A 17,091-nucleotide genomic window follows, 5' to 3' on the forward strand; every position below is an offset into this window, starting at 1 on the left:
TTTGAGCACTCTGATGCTTTTTTTCAAAACAAACAACACACAAATTATACAGTAGCTGCCCTTATAAAAACAAAAACATCTGTGTTGGCCTTTGTCACCAAATACAGATGAAGGAGCTCCTGTGTTTGAACAGCCTGATCTCATCATTGTCTTTGCCATACTTGGGATATGAATCAAGATAGAAGTATGAAGAGTTTTATTGAAGACTGCTTCACTGAGTGTGCCCAAAATAAGAGGAATAACTCATAAATCTTAAGATAGCCTTTTCCACACTGATATTAAATGGAGCATAGACAGGAGAAAACATGTATATTGTTATAATGAACATGGTTATCTTTCACAGTGAAAGCAAATTTTATGCCAGGATGTTGAGAGAACTCCCTTTTCCTTACTCTGGAATTTTAAACATCCTCTTCAGTCTGCTAATTTTCATAATCTCTTTGGAGACATGTTAGAATGCAGCATTGTGTGCTGTCTTTGGCAATGGAAAATGGTGAACTGGTAGCAGCTCAAATCAAAATATCATTAATCCAAACATGTATCAATAACAATTTAATTTTAAACTTTTCCATCATTTGATATCTCCCATTTCTGAGAAAATGATGGTTTATCAAGTTTAAACAGTTAAGGGGAAAATTGGGCACTCAGTAAAAAATCCTGCACAGAAGCCCAGCATAACTATTGGACCCACTAAGAAGAATCTTTAAAATGAAATGTGTAATTCAACAAGTAGCTGAAGTAGTATGGCTTCATAATAGCCAATAGCTATTAGTAGAATAGCCAGCAGAGTGACTTCATAATGAACGTTTAATGCTGAATTTGTCAGATGGACTTCCCCCACAATGGACCATGGAGGAAAAAATTTTGACTCTACTTCAGAGATCCACATTTTTACTTAAGTGGACACATCAATTTACAAATCACACTCCATTCTGGTTTTGGCTCATTATTGTTATAGGTTCCATCTAATATTAGTATAAATGAAAGTTTGGAGAGTTACAAAATTTTGCCCGTTTCCCCAATTTATTTACTTTGTGCACATGCAGCATGTTGTATATAGTCAGTGTCAGTATTTCCCCATACAATCATAGTGACGTATATGCAGCATAGTTGTGGCTGTATTGGTCCCAGAATATTAGAGAGAGGGGGTGGATGAGGTAATATCTTCTGTTGGACTGACTTCTATTGGTGAGAGAGCTCTGTGTGGCTCGAAAGCTTGTCTCTCACCAACAGAAGTTGGTCCAGTACAAGATACCTCCTCTTGCCTCTCTAATAGTTGTGCGTAGGCAGTGACTTTCCCCATCACCTACAGCAGCAAAGGAGAGGAAAGCTTTTTATTTTCTTTCTTTCTCTTCTCACCTCCTTCCTTTTCAAAGGAAAATTTGATGATAAAACCAAAGAAATTACCATTTGGAAATTGGCAAGATTTGAAATTAAATGTCTTCTGAACCAAAAAAGCCACGTTTTTCAAAAAGAGATGCCTGAAGTGCCATGCCAATTCAGTACTTTTGAAAATTAGGCCACTTATTTACATACTCAGGTATGGATTTAGGAAACTAATTTCATGCAACTCTGTTTGAAAATCTTGGCCAATCTATACTTTTTCTCAATTTATGTAAAAAAGTAAGTATCCTCTTATCCTTATCCATCTAGCACAATGTAGTATTGATTTGAAGTCTAAAGCATGCAAACTCTTTTCCCCAGCAGCAGAATAACTCTGACAGTCTAAACTTCAGACATGTTTGCATCTCCTTTTACAAGTTAGTTCCCTTACCTTGTTAGAAGCCAGCAAAGAATACATGACTTCGCCTACTTAGATGTGGGGCCAGAGCCAATTCATCTTAATAACACGATATGTGTATTAGTATATGCACAAAACTGTAGGTGGAATTTTCAGAATAGTTCATCTTTGGCTTAACTCTGCTCCTACTTATGTTAGTGGACAGTTTACCATCAATTTCCATGGGGCCAGAATTACGCCAAATGAGTAGTGTTGAAAATTCCACCTCTTTAAACAAAGTTAGTGACCAAATTATATGTGTTCATATGTTTCTTGGCTTATTAGTCTGTTCAAAGCATGAAGTGTGGAAACAAACACTTGTGCCCTCTCCCAGCCCAGTAATTAATATATATTGCTTGAGAGACACATGCTGAAAAAGAAAAATAACCTCACTAAGAAACATTATTGCATATATCTTTTTTTGCCACTTTCTTGGGATAAAATGTTCTCAATATTTTTTTCCAGACATTCGGGACAGTGGGGGACCTAAGCCAGTGATGGTGTATATTCATGGAGGGTCCTACATGGAAGGCACTGGAAATTTATATGATGGCAGTGTTCTGGCAAGTTATGGCAATGTGATAGTCATCACAGTCAACTATCGCCTTGGGGTACTTGGTAAGAAGCTTTTGGATTTCAATTCATCCCTGCTATCTGCATTGCACTTCAATTTATTCATGAGAATATATTCAGAAAACTGCTTTTGTCTTTGTTTTTAAAAGCCTTTTTCCAATATGAGTCTTGTTATTCTGTAGATCCGAAACAAAATTTCTGCCTTTATATGCCAGGTAACCTGAAATTCTGCTTCCAATTTAATGATACAAAAATACAATGCAGATGTTCAGATTTGTTGAGTTCATGTTGCCTCTTTCGGTCATTTATTAACATTATGTTGATGAGACGTACGTACTGCATAGGGAAAATGAATTTATAGTATTCAAGTGCTAATTCAGAAATGGGAATTTTTTGTTTGTGAAGGGAAAAGATTAGAAAAAATACTTATGTTCTGTTGATCACCATGGCTTTTTGTCCTCTGAAGAAGCAAGAGATTTTGGGATATTAAACTGGCATTTTTATAACGACATTGTGCTTTCTTGAAGTAGCTGGATTGCTTTGGTTTTAAAGTGGGAAGTATTGGTCTAGTTAAGTACATCCAACAATTTCTAGACAGAATAAGAAAGTCAGAATGGAGAGTAGACTCCGACTGTTTTGACTTAGATGAATGATGTATGCTAACATTGGTGGTTTAAATAAGAAAGAGTTGTGAGGTTGACTCCAAACTATCCATTCATAAGTATTTCTTAAAGTAACATTTTGCCACTCATTCAGTATGGGCAAGCTTGTGACAGAGCTGACACCTCGAGACAACAAAATAACTTTTTTCCATTGTTTTCTGCTGACATTTTGTGTTTTGAAACCCATGATGTGAATTGGATTCTAGGATATTATATAGACCGATATTGCAATAGTGTACCAGAAATTTTATGACAGAATCATGACACTATATATAATATCCCAAATGGTTTGATAAACTGGCAGCTAAATAATGTGATAAATAACCTGTTGTTTAGTTAACGAGGCCAGTGAACTTTATTCTTAGTATGTTAGCAGTAGGAAAATGCTATTGGGGGTTATCGAGCATGTTGCTTTTGTTTTCCATTCCAGGGTCATATTATTTACTCAGTCCCCATTTAATTTGTGTTTAATATGCACCTAGTCTTTTCATGAATTCATTAATTCTTACCGGCTCTTCTGGGTAACTGCCATCTGTCAATTACCCTTTTTGTTAAAAACTGGGGAATTGGAAGACAATGAATTTTACTTCCTTGTTATTCTTGCCTGCCTTTGGTTTTGATGTTGTCTAACTTTGGTTCTTGAAACTTGGTATAATTTTAATTGTTTTACATTGCACCTGGTCATTTTGACGTGTAAAGTGGACAGTACTATTTAAAGCTTATCTAGTTCTTTGTTTAGTGTCCAACCCTGGTTTTAATTTGTCTGCAATTCTTTTGGCAATGCAACGTTATCTTGTTTGCTTTTATTTCAGTGTAGTTACACACTGACTTGTTGGTACAATAATTTGGGATTCACGTTCGTTGTCAATATATTGTATCAGCTTTCACTTAATGGACTTCCTTTTTCTAATTTATTTTAGTGCACTCATCACTGATGTATCAGTTTACATTTATCTGCAGTACCAGTCCTCTAGGCTAGGCTGTCAAATGATATAAATTTTCCTTGTCTAATGCATTGTTACTTATTTGCTAGTTCCAAACTGTACTTGTAACAGCAATGCTGGAAATCTTGTTTTTCGTACCAAAAAATGAACTACTTTGCATAATTCTATTTTAGCCTGAGATTTCAACATTGATCCCTCTAGTAGCTGGGCTGGTAACAACTGACTAAACTTAAATATTCCTTGGTTCTCCCTCTGGTTTGTGTGGTCCTTCGGACAACAACAATGAAGAAAGAAGTACTTTTTTTCTTTTTAATTGTAAACTGTATCGGTAAAACCACTAAAACTGAAAAGAGAACTCGGTGACTGCAGTAATACTTAAAATGACTGTCCTTTCAAGTCAGCTTTCAAAAAATGACTAAATTTCAAGTTGACAGTCTTTCCTTAATACGGTGAACATACCATTTGATTGCATATAGAATGGCTGTTATACTTCACTATGTATCCACTGCAGCAACAAGTCAGCAATTAAAAAGAACTTACCCAGTATGCAGTTTTCTCTTCTGTCTTGCATCATTACTTTTTTATTCCTTTAACATAGCTGCAGGTACTATTATGCAATAAGTGTTTAATTCCTCAACATGGGTCTTTTGGTATAAATGCAGTAGATATCAACTTTGATTGGTGCTGTTTAAGAATATTATTCAGCATTGAACAATTGTCTAGCACAATATTAGTCTTTGCAGTCCACAGGATTTCACTCCTTGTTCCTTACATTCACTATCTCCCTCACTGACAGAGCTAAGCTATGTAAACACTTGAAACCTGATAAACATATTAAGCTATGTTGGTGGGGGGCGGGGGAAAAGGGAGGAAAGGAGGAAGGAGAGGAAAGTCTCAGGGCAGAATTTGACCCACTGGTATGTTTTTACAAGTACATGACATAAAGCTTTGCAGGCAGTGGTTCTCAACTTTTTTCCAGACTGAGACACTCTCCTGTCTATCCAGGATTGAGCTAGGGTCTCCTCCTATTTAGCAATATGGGAAGGGCAAAGATATTATAACCCGCAACACCATTTTGCAATCCCCAGGTTGAGTCACCTGCTTTTTAGGGCAATATAAAGATCATTTTTGAATTGTTTGTGAGTTGGTAATATTGCTGCTGATTCCTTTAACTTATTTAAATAGCTTATTTCTTTTCTTAACAATAGTAAACTTGAGCAGCTTAATTTTACTTTTTCAGTTTATTATTTATTCAGTACCTTCTCAGACTGTTGTGCTCTTGGTTAATTCAAACTCTTTTGAATTACTGCTTTTTGCGAAACACATGGCAGGGATAATGCACATCTGATATTCCTGTAATTGCTAGTTCTTGAGTACACATCTAACTTAAATCTTATTTCTCATTCCTAACTGATTGAAGTTTATACCGAGCAATCTATTTTTGATTGTTCAACAAGCTTTGAGGAAACAGCACTACATTACTCTCAGGATCATACTATGCTTCCTACAATTGTGTATCAAAAGAAGTCACAAATTTATTGTAAACTTTTCTGATTAATGCTGTAGATTAGTTTTAGGCATTCTGACCTTGTAACAGTTTCTAATAATTTGCTGGTCTCTTTCCAGTGCTCACTCTGCACTAGTGGTAGGGGAATGTTGCTGTACACATCTGGATGTGGATTACTATGTAGCCAACAATAATAGACTGCTGCAGATGAACTCACTAAAGGCCACATTGCTCTCCCATAGCTTTTTCATGGGAGGATGGTGAAACTACATGGAGTTCTGGCCATCATCTCCTCTAATGGGGAGAAGATGTGTTCTGAGAATTTGTAAAGCTGCACTGAACATCGCTTGAGACAATAAAGCTGCTTGCACTCCCACTGGCCTGACTCAAATGTTAGTTGTCAGTTGAACTTGAAATGTATTTAATAAAGAGAAGATGGTGAAAATGAAGAGGGAGATTTAAAACAAACCAGAAACCTGATGAGGTTCCTGGCCCAGTTTTACCTTCGTCTAGAGCCTATCTCCAGAATAAAAGCCCCTTACAATTTTTCTTTAACTAATGACAAGAGGGAAAGAAGAGCTGTTTGCTTTGGAAGCTTGGGAACCATTGAATGGAAATAGATCATTTATCTCTTTTGTGGCCTTTATATTCTGTTTAAATGCATGTCCTGTGCAATCAGCCTCTTCCAGTAAGGGATGGTGAGTGAAAAGTCTGATATCTTTGAACTTCTGAGACTCTCAAGGGAAAGCCCAGTGGTAAGTGCTAGGAAGGTTTCATGTCTTCTTTATAAGTACAACCTGCAAAAGGGCAAAATGCAGGCAAGTTAAATTTTGAGGTCAGTTAATTTAAAACTTTAGCTGTATATCTCAAATACCTTCATCTAATAAGTGAAGTAGTGGCATGTTATTTATTTTTTCTTAAATTAAAAAAAGAAACACAAAAATAAAGAGCCTCTGTTTTGCGATTAAAATGGGTTAAAAAGTCCTCCTTGGCTCTTACAAAAACACACTCAAATGACTTAAATACTTGAATTGTCGTTTTTCATATTTGAAAAGAAATATTTAGAAAGGCCCAATACTTTGTGAATTGCATCAGGTTGCTTTACCATCTGTCTTCCTTGGCAGTGCCAGCAAAAAAGAGAGAATGTTTGCCTATGCCTATTGCATGATCATCTTTCTTCTGCAGCATTAGTTTATTTTTACAGCTCCTGGACTCTTTTTACCTCCCAGGATCCTAATGTGATTCAAAGGAAAAATAGTTCAGACAGTCTTTATTCCACCTCATCTCTAAACTGCCTTGGGGGATGTAAGGATGATTCATGAGAATCTTTCTCTGGAACTAGTGATGGTCCTCATTTACATTTCCCATTTTGTTCTTCCTACACAAGCCAATGAAAAGTTTACCATAGAAACAGCTAAACTGTTCTTCTAAGGGCCTGAAGCAAATATTTGCAATGATCAAAGTAAGAACAGGAAACTTCTGATTTCTAGTTTTGTATATTCCATCTTGCTGCACTGGCACTACAAACAAATACCAGATCTCCTAAGAGTAAGAGACCCAATGTATATACACCCACACAGAGAGAAATACTCCGATAAATGAGATCCTTCTGGTTATATTGCAATAACTAATAGCAGTTTTCCCTTCTGAGAAAGCAGATGTAGGTGTGCTTAAATTCTGTAATTGTACAGTAGTCTTTTAAATATTTAGCAAGATATTGACTCTGATAATCAAGTTAAAAACATTTACCTTCCTCTGTGGTATATTCAGCTAATTTTACATTAAAATGGTTAAACCTTTAATCACAGGTATTCCAATCACCCTTTCTGTTTTCTGCTACAATTTCTGTGTATGGTGTAGAGTGTGATGATGTGCCTATGGGTTAACCTTACCCTCTTGTGTTCAGTGGAATCCAAATCTTCAACACTGTATCCATAGCATCTCTGATATTAAATGTAGTATGGCCTGTTTAAAATATTTTTCATGGTAGCTATTTAGACAGAAATGGTAAATGCCTGCAGTTAGGTTGCAAGTAATTAATTTGAGATATACCTATCTCCTAGAACTGGAAGGGACTTTGAGAGGTCATTGAGTCCAGCCCGCTGCCTTCACTAGGCAGGACCAAGTACTGATTTTTGCCCCAGATCCCTAAGTGGCTCCCTCAAGGATTGAGCTCACAACCTGGGGTTTAGTAGGCTAATGCGCAAACCACTGAGCTATCCCTCCCCTCTAAGAAAAATCTATTCATTGTTAGCAGAAGCTATGAACATTTAGGATGTGTTTTACTGTCAGTGTGGTTGTGGTATCTATTTATGTACTTATACGGTCCCCTTCGCTATAGTATCTAGATGGGCTGAATTTAAATATCCACTATCTCTTGGGGTATGTCTACACTATGGGATTATTCTGATTTTACAGATACCGTTTTTAAAAACAGATTGTATAAAGTCGAGTGCACACGGCCACACTAGGCACGTTAATTCGGCGGTGTGCATCCATGTACCAAGGCTAGCGTCGATTTCCAGAGCGTTGCACTGTGGGTAGCTATCCCATAGCTATCTCATAGTTTCCGCAGTCTCCCCAGCCTATTGGAATTCTGGGTTGAGATCCGAATGCATGATGGGGCCAAAACAGTGTCACATGTGATTCTGGGTAAATGTCGTCACTCAATCCTTCCTCCGTGAAAGCAACGGCAGACAATATTTCATGCCCTTTTTCCCTGGATTGCCTCGGCAGACGCCATAGCATGGCAGCCATGGAGCCTGTTTAGCCTTTTGTCACTGTCACCGTATGTGTACTGGATGTTGCTGACAGACGCAATACTGCAGTGCTACACGGCAGCATTAATTTGCCTTTGCAAGGTAGCAGAGACAGTTACCAGCCCTATATCACTGTCTGCAATTGGAAATTGGTGATGATGGTTATCAATCCTTTTGTACCATCTGCTGCTGTCATGGGTGCTCCTGGCTGGCCTCGCTGAGGTCGTCCGGGGGCGCATGGCCAAAAAAGGGTCATTCCCTTCTTTATGTTTTGTCTAAAAATGGAGTCAGTCCTGCCTAGAATATGAGGCAAGTCTACTAGAGAACCAGAGAGCACAACTGCTCCGGGTCAGAGCCCCAGATATCCCGCAGAAATGATGAGCTGCATGCCATTCTAGGGGGTGCCCCTGCAACAGCCCCACCCATTACTTCCCTCCTCCCACACCCCTCCTGGGCTACTGTGGCAGTGTCCCCCCATTTGTGTGATGAAGTAATAAAGAATGCAGGAATAAGAAACACTAACTTTTTAGTGAGATAAAATGAGAGAAAGGCAGCCTCCCACTGCTATTATAGTCCAGGCAGTACAGAATCTTCATGAGACATGAAAGTTGGGGGAGTGAGGAACTCAGCCTCCAGTTGCTATGATGAGGACGGTTTTCAATCCTTTTGCACCATCTGCCGGGAATGACCAGGAGTCATTCCCATTTTCATCCAGGCGCCCCCGGCCCACCTCACCGAGGCAAGCCAGGAGCACTCACGGGATGATGAAGACGGTTTCCAAGTCTTTTGTACCGTCTACCATCAGGAAAGGAAGGTGAGGGGATGCTGCTGTTCAGCACCGCAGCACCGCGTCTACCAGCAGCATTCAGTAGACATAGGGTGACATTGAAAAAAGGCAAGAAATGATTTGTTTCCCTTTTCTTTCATGGGAGGGGTGGGTAAATTGATGGCATATACCCTGAACCACCCGGGACAATGCTTTTGACTCTTCAGGCATTGGGAGTTCAGCCAAGAATGCAAATGCTTTTCGGAGACTGCAGGGACTGTGAGATAGCTGGAGTCCTCAGTACCCCCTCCCTCCCTCCATGAGCGTCCATTTCATTCTTTGGCTTTCTGTTACACTTGTCACACAGCACTGTGTTGAGTCCCTGCTGTGACCTCTATCTTTGGCATTTTGACTTCTTGAACGGAGCTCTGATAGAACAGATTTGTCTCCTCATAAAGCAATCAGATCCAGTATCTCCTGTACAGTCCATGCTGATCAGAGCGCCATGCTGGGCAAACAGGAAATGAAGTTCAAACATTCGCAGGGCTTTTCCTGTCTACCTGACCAGTGCATCCAACTCCAGATTGCTGTCCAGAGCAGTCACAATGCTGCACTGTGGGATAGCTCCTGGAAGCCAATACCGTCGAATTGCGGCCACGCTAACCCTAATCCGAAATGGCAATACCGATTTGAGTGCTACTCCCCTCATCGGGGAGGAGTACAGATATCGATATTAAGAGCCCTTTATATCGAAATAAAGGGGTTTGTTGTGTGGACTGGTGCAGAGTTAATTCAGTTTAATGCTGCTAAATTCGGTATAAACGCGTAGTGTGGACCAGGCCTTGGTGTCTGACTAGCTTGAATTACCTGCATATTCTTTCATTTCCTCATATACCAATTTCCAGATGTTCATATTTCTGGGAATTATTTTATTGTGCCAGTCAACTAGCTACGACACTCAGTGTTATAATGGAAATGCCAACTAATTAGTTAAACCAGTAATCCTCTTGCTGCAATTTCATTTCTATACGTACATTCTTAATAGGTGGCACTTCAGGTCAGTTACATTAGTTGAGAAATACTTATTTTCTATGCAGGTCTCCAATTCAGTCTCTCTCATCTGTCTTTGTAGTTACCAAAGTATTTCTTAATCTGTGTGGCATGTTTTTTTTTAATGCATGGTAACATGGGAATGATAAAATACAATACATCTTTATTTTGTACTGTACAGTGTCTTTGAAACAAACTGTATCTCAGAATGGTTTACAGAATTAAATTATATCTATCCAGCAAAATGAGGGAGGGGGAGAGAAAGAGAGAGCGAGAGAGAGAGAAATGTCATGCGTTTCTATCCTTCATGTCATGGTAATGCTATGTATCCTTGATAAATCATTTTAAAGCTGGGTATTTGTTCTTAAAGTATTTCACACTCTGGTCCCAATATTGTATTTTGTACCTATTTTACCTCTGACATACGGTTAGCAGTATTATTGGACCCAGTCCAGATTCTATACACCAGAGGTGAAATCCTGATCATATTGATGTTAATGTGAATTTTGCCATTGACCTCTGAGGCTGGGATTTCGCTTTAGGACTTTGTCATCCTAGCTGGTGGACAAATGTAGCAATTCTATTTTGGAGGTTTGTTTAAAAGGCTTCTTTTTTCCCATGAGGGTCCTTAAAGAATCAACATCTACCATACTGTTATTTCTGGTATTCCCTATAATTAGAACTGAGACTACAATACTGTCAAATACTTTGGTAAATTGAACTGCTGTTGATAGTAAAGGTTTTTGTCAATAGTGCTTAATTGTATATGCTTGAACTGTATTATTGTTTCCATATGGAACCTTGAAAAGTGGCTTGTGTATTAATAATTACTAATATAAAACAAATATTGATAAGAAGGCAAGCAGAGAATCTTCATTTTTATGCTCGCAGTGAAAGTCAGTCTGTAATTCCCTTTCCCACTCTTTTTACGCTTGCTGAAATGATGAGCAACTCTTAGAAATTTTCTATATGATTACTCAGCAAATATAGAACATTAGGGTGTTAATAAGGTTTGACTGAGTATTTCAGTTCCAAGGAGCACTTTATTTTTATTTAATCTCTGAATGGCCCATTGTTTCTTTATAAAATGCTTGATGACTGTACGGTGCTGTGGGTTTGGTTTTTTTTTCCCCATCTTGTCAGGGTTCCTTGTGTTTGAAAATATATTTTAGCACTGAATAGGTGATCTTTTAAAATTCGTACCCCTTCAGCTATACTCAAGGAGTTATACTGCCTGGCTAAGAATATATTGTGAAGATGTAATTTTCCACCTGACTTTGCAGATTGGTTGTGCTTTGACTTTCCTCTCTGTTTCTGTGTGGTAGATAAGCATCCAGCAACTTAAAAAGTATGAAATAAATGCAGCCTGCTAAATAATATGGTTACACGGTAGATCCCACCATTTCGGTCTCTGTCAATACCGAGTAGATAAGAATGCGAGTCATGTTTCCTGTACTCGAGATGGCAAAAAAAGAGCACTGTCTGTACAGACACATGTTGAAAGGGCTTCATGCTATTAGAATTCACTTTTTAAAAGATTTAGGTTCAGATTCCGATGTCCTAACTCATGTTGTGTAGTATTTTATTCCCCAACTAGTCCCATTAAAATCAGTGGGACTATTTAAGAAGGTGCTGCTCGGTGTGTGTGTGTGGTGGGGTGGGGGGTGGCAGAGTCTGGTTCTTATTCATTTGAAACAGTGACTGAGCACAAGACTGTAAACCTCTTACTCCTATTGGTGAGGAGTTACTTGTGCAAGTTGTCCCATAGGGTTCTGTTTGCATGAGTAACTACTTAGCTGTGTAAGTAAGAAGTTTGCAGTCTAGCCCTTGACTTTTCAGCAGTCTGTTCAAGTAGGAATATGCAGCAATAACCAAAATAAAAGTTTTTGAGCAAAAAGCTACTTCCATTGATGAAAATTAAAGCCTTTAGGCCTACTTTTGTGGCAAATGTTCTAATAAAATGCATGTAAATTGCATTCTTATTCTCATTTGGAAAATATATTAGCTTTGCCAAATCCTCATTGCTTCTACACCAAATGTGCATGTTTTAAAGAAAAACGGTAGTAGTTTATTGTTTAGAGAGCTATGTGCTATTTCCTTACTGTGGCCCACATGAGTACATGCCCACTGGCTTCAATAAACCCAGAATTTCCCCGGAGAAATGTCTTGCATAATTAAGGGCTATCCATTTGAATTAAGGGTTACAAGGTTGATCGCTGAGCCTACAATATGCAGTATTTAAAATGTATTTTGAACAGCTTTAAAATAAGTTCCGGATTCAGTGTCACCATCAGTTTAATTAACTGAAAGTATTTTCCCATCCAAATAGAATGTGATTTCACAGATACCTGTTTTTTCTCATTATTTTCAAATAGGACCTGAATTTTCTCAGTGTGAATCTAACTCACAAAGCTGTCGATGACACACTTGTTTGGGTAATTATTAATTTTTGTATGTATGACCTACTCTCTTTTGTATTTGGATATAGTGGATAGAATAATTTCTTCTATATTGAATTTTTTTCTTCAAAAACATATACCATATAGAGCATATTGGGTAGCATTTTCAAAAGCCTGTAACTCAGGGATAGGCAACCTATGGCATGCATGCCAAAGGCAGCACGTGAGCTGATTTTCAGTGGCACTCACACTGCCCGGGTCCTGGCCACCAGTCCTAGGTCTCTGCATTTTAATTTAATTTTAAATTAAGCTTCTTAAACATTTTAAAAACCTTATTTACTTTACATACAACCATAGTTTATACAATATATATTATAGACTTATGGAAAGAAACCTACTAAAAACATTAAAATGTATTACTGGCACGCGAAACTTTAAATTAGAGTGAATAAATGAAAACTTAGCGCACCACTTCTGAAAGGTTGCCGACCCCTGATATAACTGATTTAGGACCTGTGTACAGTGTGGGATATGCACAGTATGAGGGTGTAAATCCGTAAAGCACACTAAGATGTTGCATATTAACTGATCTGTGTAGCCCTGTTGGTGCACACTAAATGTTCTCTAATAGGCTTTAATGTAATGCTGTTTTTGAAAAAGTGACTTAGGTCCACATCTTCCATAATATTTAAGCACCTAATTCTCAGTAGGAGTTAAATGCCTAAGGACCAGATCCTCCAGGTATTTAGATGCCTAAAGATACCAATCATCAGGTAATGGGGTTTTAAAAAACATCTAAGCATGGTAGGTGCCTAATTCCAATTGATTGCCTAACCTGCTTAGAAAATCCTGCTAGATGCCTTTTGAAAATCTGGCTCTTAAGTCACTTAATCATTTATAAAAATGTAGCAAATATTGTAGCAGTAGTGCACTCTTGCAACCCATAAGCTTCTTCTTTTGTATGACATTTGAAAAGCATTGGGTTGGGATTATAACTGAATCTTAAGACTTGAAAGCCATTCTAATGCTTCTGGGCTAGCTAGGTGGATCCCCCTTCCTGAATGCAGCAATTGTCTGTGATGTCACATGGTTTGACCTCACCAGAGTCACAACCTGGTGAGTCTTTGACTCCTCCCTGCCCCCATTTGTAGAGGAAATATCCACACCTTCTGTGTGTTGTCCAAATGCAGTTGAGTGTAGTCCACTGCCTAGAGGGAAGGCAGAATTCCGGGACTTCTTTCATTGGCTCTTTAATCAGGTAGTTGGGACGTCACAAGCAGCCCATGATTCAAGACAGCGAGTTCTGGAGTCCTTTCCATTGGCCTGTAGTGTTGATACATGGATCCAGAGAAGCTTCCTGGATTTGAGTCAGGAGAGTAGCAGTGAGTTGAGATCTTGGTGTATCAGCAGGTCCAGAGTGGCCAGGATCTTATTGTACTCCCAGACCACAGCAGTGTCTCATCTGATGTTGGCTGGCACGATGCCTGCCAAACTGGGAGGCATAGTGTTGGCATTGATTTGAAAGAGCCACTAACAGTCCTGAATGTGGCACTGATTTCAGTGTCAACAAAGATGAGTGTGGGAGCCGTTGCACCAAACTGGTGCACGATACTCCACTGTTGACAAAACCAGGGCTTGTACTGACGTTTGAAGTGTGTGTGCATCACATCCCCAGGATGTGCCAGCGAGCTCCGGAATGATGTTAGCCCTGGTTTTTATCTTCTTACTCATGCAAGTAATCCCTTGAACCCGAGTCAAGATACAAGTTATGCTTTGGTCAAACACAAGTTAGTGGCTCAATACAGCAGTAACCGGGTGAAAATTAATGGCCTGTGACGTACAGGCGGTCAGATTAGGTGACCTAATTGTCCCTTCTGGCCTTAAACTCTGAGTCTATGAATAGTCAGTGGAACTACTCATGGCAACAAGTACTACTTAATATGAGTGAGAGTTGCATAAGCAGACTCAATAGTTAGACATCAAACAAACATAACTTTGATTATAAAAAAAACAGTTTTTTCCTCTATTTGTCATACAGTGGAATTCTTTTATAGTTTATAGTTTAATATCTAACAAAACTTTGGAAAATATTAATCATTAGCCTCAGAGTGACAGGCACATCCATTATCTTTTTATGAACCTTTAAAGGTACTGTCAAGAGATGGCATTTTATTTAGTCTCTTTCTGCTGTGCCACCACTGGCTCTCTGGTGAGCTGCCTTCTGCGCTTCCTCCCACTCCTCATTTGAGTAAAGATGATAAATGAATGGAAGATTAGTGTACTTTTAATTAGGCAATAATATATAAAGTGGCAGAGGGATGCAGGTAAATGAAGATATCTTATGCTGTCTGTACACCACTAAAGGACCTCTCTACATTGGCATAATCTTCCTGCATCTGTATGCTGGCTGTGTGGTCACTGCAGAATGGCATTAAGTAAGTGCAGTACAGCCCAAGACCTAGGCCAGTAACTGTGAGCTGTCTTTGCAGTCTAAGTGGGTCTGGCTGTCCACTTACACTGCTCTTTCACTGGTTTATCCCCACTGACTTCTGATTTAAACAACTGTGGGATGAGAATAAGGCCCAATGTATAATTATACAGTATAGAAATGGAGTGTCTGGTTTTCTAAGGCTTAATTGAAAGAGGGGAAATTAATAGCAAAATCAAAATGCGGCAGTGGAAGATCATTTATTTAATCTTCCTGAATGTAAGAACATATACAGGAAATACAACTCACAACCCTTTTAGAGGGGCCTTAACAACTGCATATTGAGGCTTCTAAATTTTTCCCAGTACCTAGTAGTTACTTGGTGGCATTTTAACAGCTTTGTGGGGTTACATTATGCTACAGGTTATGTAATCAGTCCAGGTTGCCCTACTTGATCCCCTCACTCTTGGGGCATCAGTGCTGTTTGAAGCATGCAAAGTAGTTTAATTCTCCTAGATAGTAATGGTAAATGTTTACAAAAATATCAAGGACCTCTGGCAGCATTCATCTATTTCCTATATCAATGCATTTATCATACACTGATTAGGCTTGCTTACAATTCTGCAAGCATTTGAGTCACCTCTTTCTTTAATATAACAAGTGACCTTAGGATAACCCAGATCATATGAAGCTCAACCACTACTCACCTAGATTTACAATGTCCTAATTTCCTAGGTCAGTTAATAGGATTAGCATTCAGATCTCAGACCTGCTGTAATTCTTGACATTTAAGTGGCTTTTTGTGAGGTGGTATTAGCCAAAAAGAATCATGTATGCAGTGAAGCGGAGAGAGAAGAGAAGATTGTCATGCTTCAATCTGTACCATCAAAATGACAAAATGGACTTATAGTAAACAATAGGTTATTGACTTGGTAGGTTTAATGGGTCAACAGCAGTGCACAGCATGCAAGATATTTATGAAATGGGCACCCTGAATATACAGTGCACGTATAAAATGAACCATTTCTTTTCTATCTGTGCTTTTTCTGGCACAGCAAATTGGCGTTATCCATTTGTTTAGATAGATGATAACTCCAGCTTTTCTATTTTTAGGGCGTGATGATACTATTGTTTGCTGCTAACACATAGAGCTCTAGCCTAGTACAAGGACATTTTAAATAGTAACTTTTCCACAACATTTGTCATTGGACTCTCTCTTTTGTTAAAAATGGGAAAAACAACATACCCTTAAAATTACTCATTTGAGCACAAAAGCAGTTTTTGTCACTCCTATACAGAGAAATTACTCTTCGGTAAGGAATTCTCTTGATCAATATTTAATCATATAATAAATGTATCTCAGTTTTGCCAAAAACCAAATGTATCTTTGGGAGTTTATTAAAGTTCAGCTTGATAATTTTGTCTGCAAAATATGCAGGAGAAAGCGTGCACCGAGGGTGAAAATAAACAGGCATTCTGCTTGCCACAGAGCAGACAGAAAACAAGGTCTTTAACTCCCTAAACCGTAACTTTTGCCCAACCCCTGCACATTTTGTTAACTTGCAATACTCATCAGGCTGCATCTAGCAACAATCATGCTCATCAATACAGTGTCAGGGAAAACTACTTTTTTCATCATTGTTTGGTCTTTTGTGCAGAATAAATTGTATTATCATAGAAGGTTAGAGTTGGAAGAGACCTCAGGCGGTCATCTAGTCCAACCCCCTGCTCAAAGCAGGACCAATACCAACTAAATCAGGCAACCATCATGACCCAGATCCACGGTGGCATTGCTGGAGGGGGGGCAGCTGTGGTATAAAGGGGGGTTCAGTGAGGCCAGGCTGGTCCCCAAGTCTACAAGACACTGCAGCCTAAACCCTTCTAACTTATGCTGATTGCCAATGTTCCCAAGTAGCTTATACAACCATGGTCACATCCACTTTCCCTAGGGAGAGGGATGCAGGTAAATGAAGATATCTTATGCTGTCTGTACACCATTAAAGGAACTCTCTACATTGGCATAATCTTCCTGCATCTGTATGCTGGCTGTGTGGTCACTGCAGAATGGCATAAAGTAAGTGCAGTACAGCCCAAGACCTAGGCCAGTAACTGTGAGCTGTCTTTGCAGTCTAAGTGGGTCTGGCTGTCCACTTACACTGCTCTTTCACTGGTTTATCCCCACTGACTTCTGATTTAAACAACTGTGGGATGAGAATAAGGCCC

The 17,091-nt window shown here is 38.9% G+C and overlaps 1 protein-coding gene across 9 annotated transcripts in view; it reads left to right on the forward strand.

Moving 5' to 3' along the window:
• The window catches only part of NLGN1 (neuroligin 1), a 596,937-nt gene that overhangs the window by 280,857 nt on the left and 298,989 nt on the right, over positions 1-17,091 (forward strand). For all 9 annotated transcript variants that reach the window (XM_050965860.1, XM_050965861.1, XM_050965862.1 and 6 more), the window contains one exon: positions 2,246-2,398. In XM_050965860.1, coding sequence (XP_050821817.1) covers positions 2,246-2,398 — 153 coding nt within the window. The remainder of the gene's footprint in view (positions 1-2,245; positions 2,399-17,091) is intronic.

The sequence above is a fragment of the Gopherus flavomarginatus genome, chromosome 8, assembly GCF_025201925.1.
Source record: "Gopherus flavomarginatus isolate rGopFla2 chromosome 8, rGopFla2.mat.asm, whole genome shotgun sequence".
Taxonomy (NCBI): Eukaryota; Metazoa; Chordata; order Testudines; family Testudinidae; genus Gopherus; species Gopherus flavomarginatus.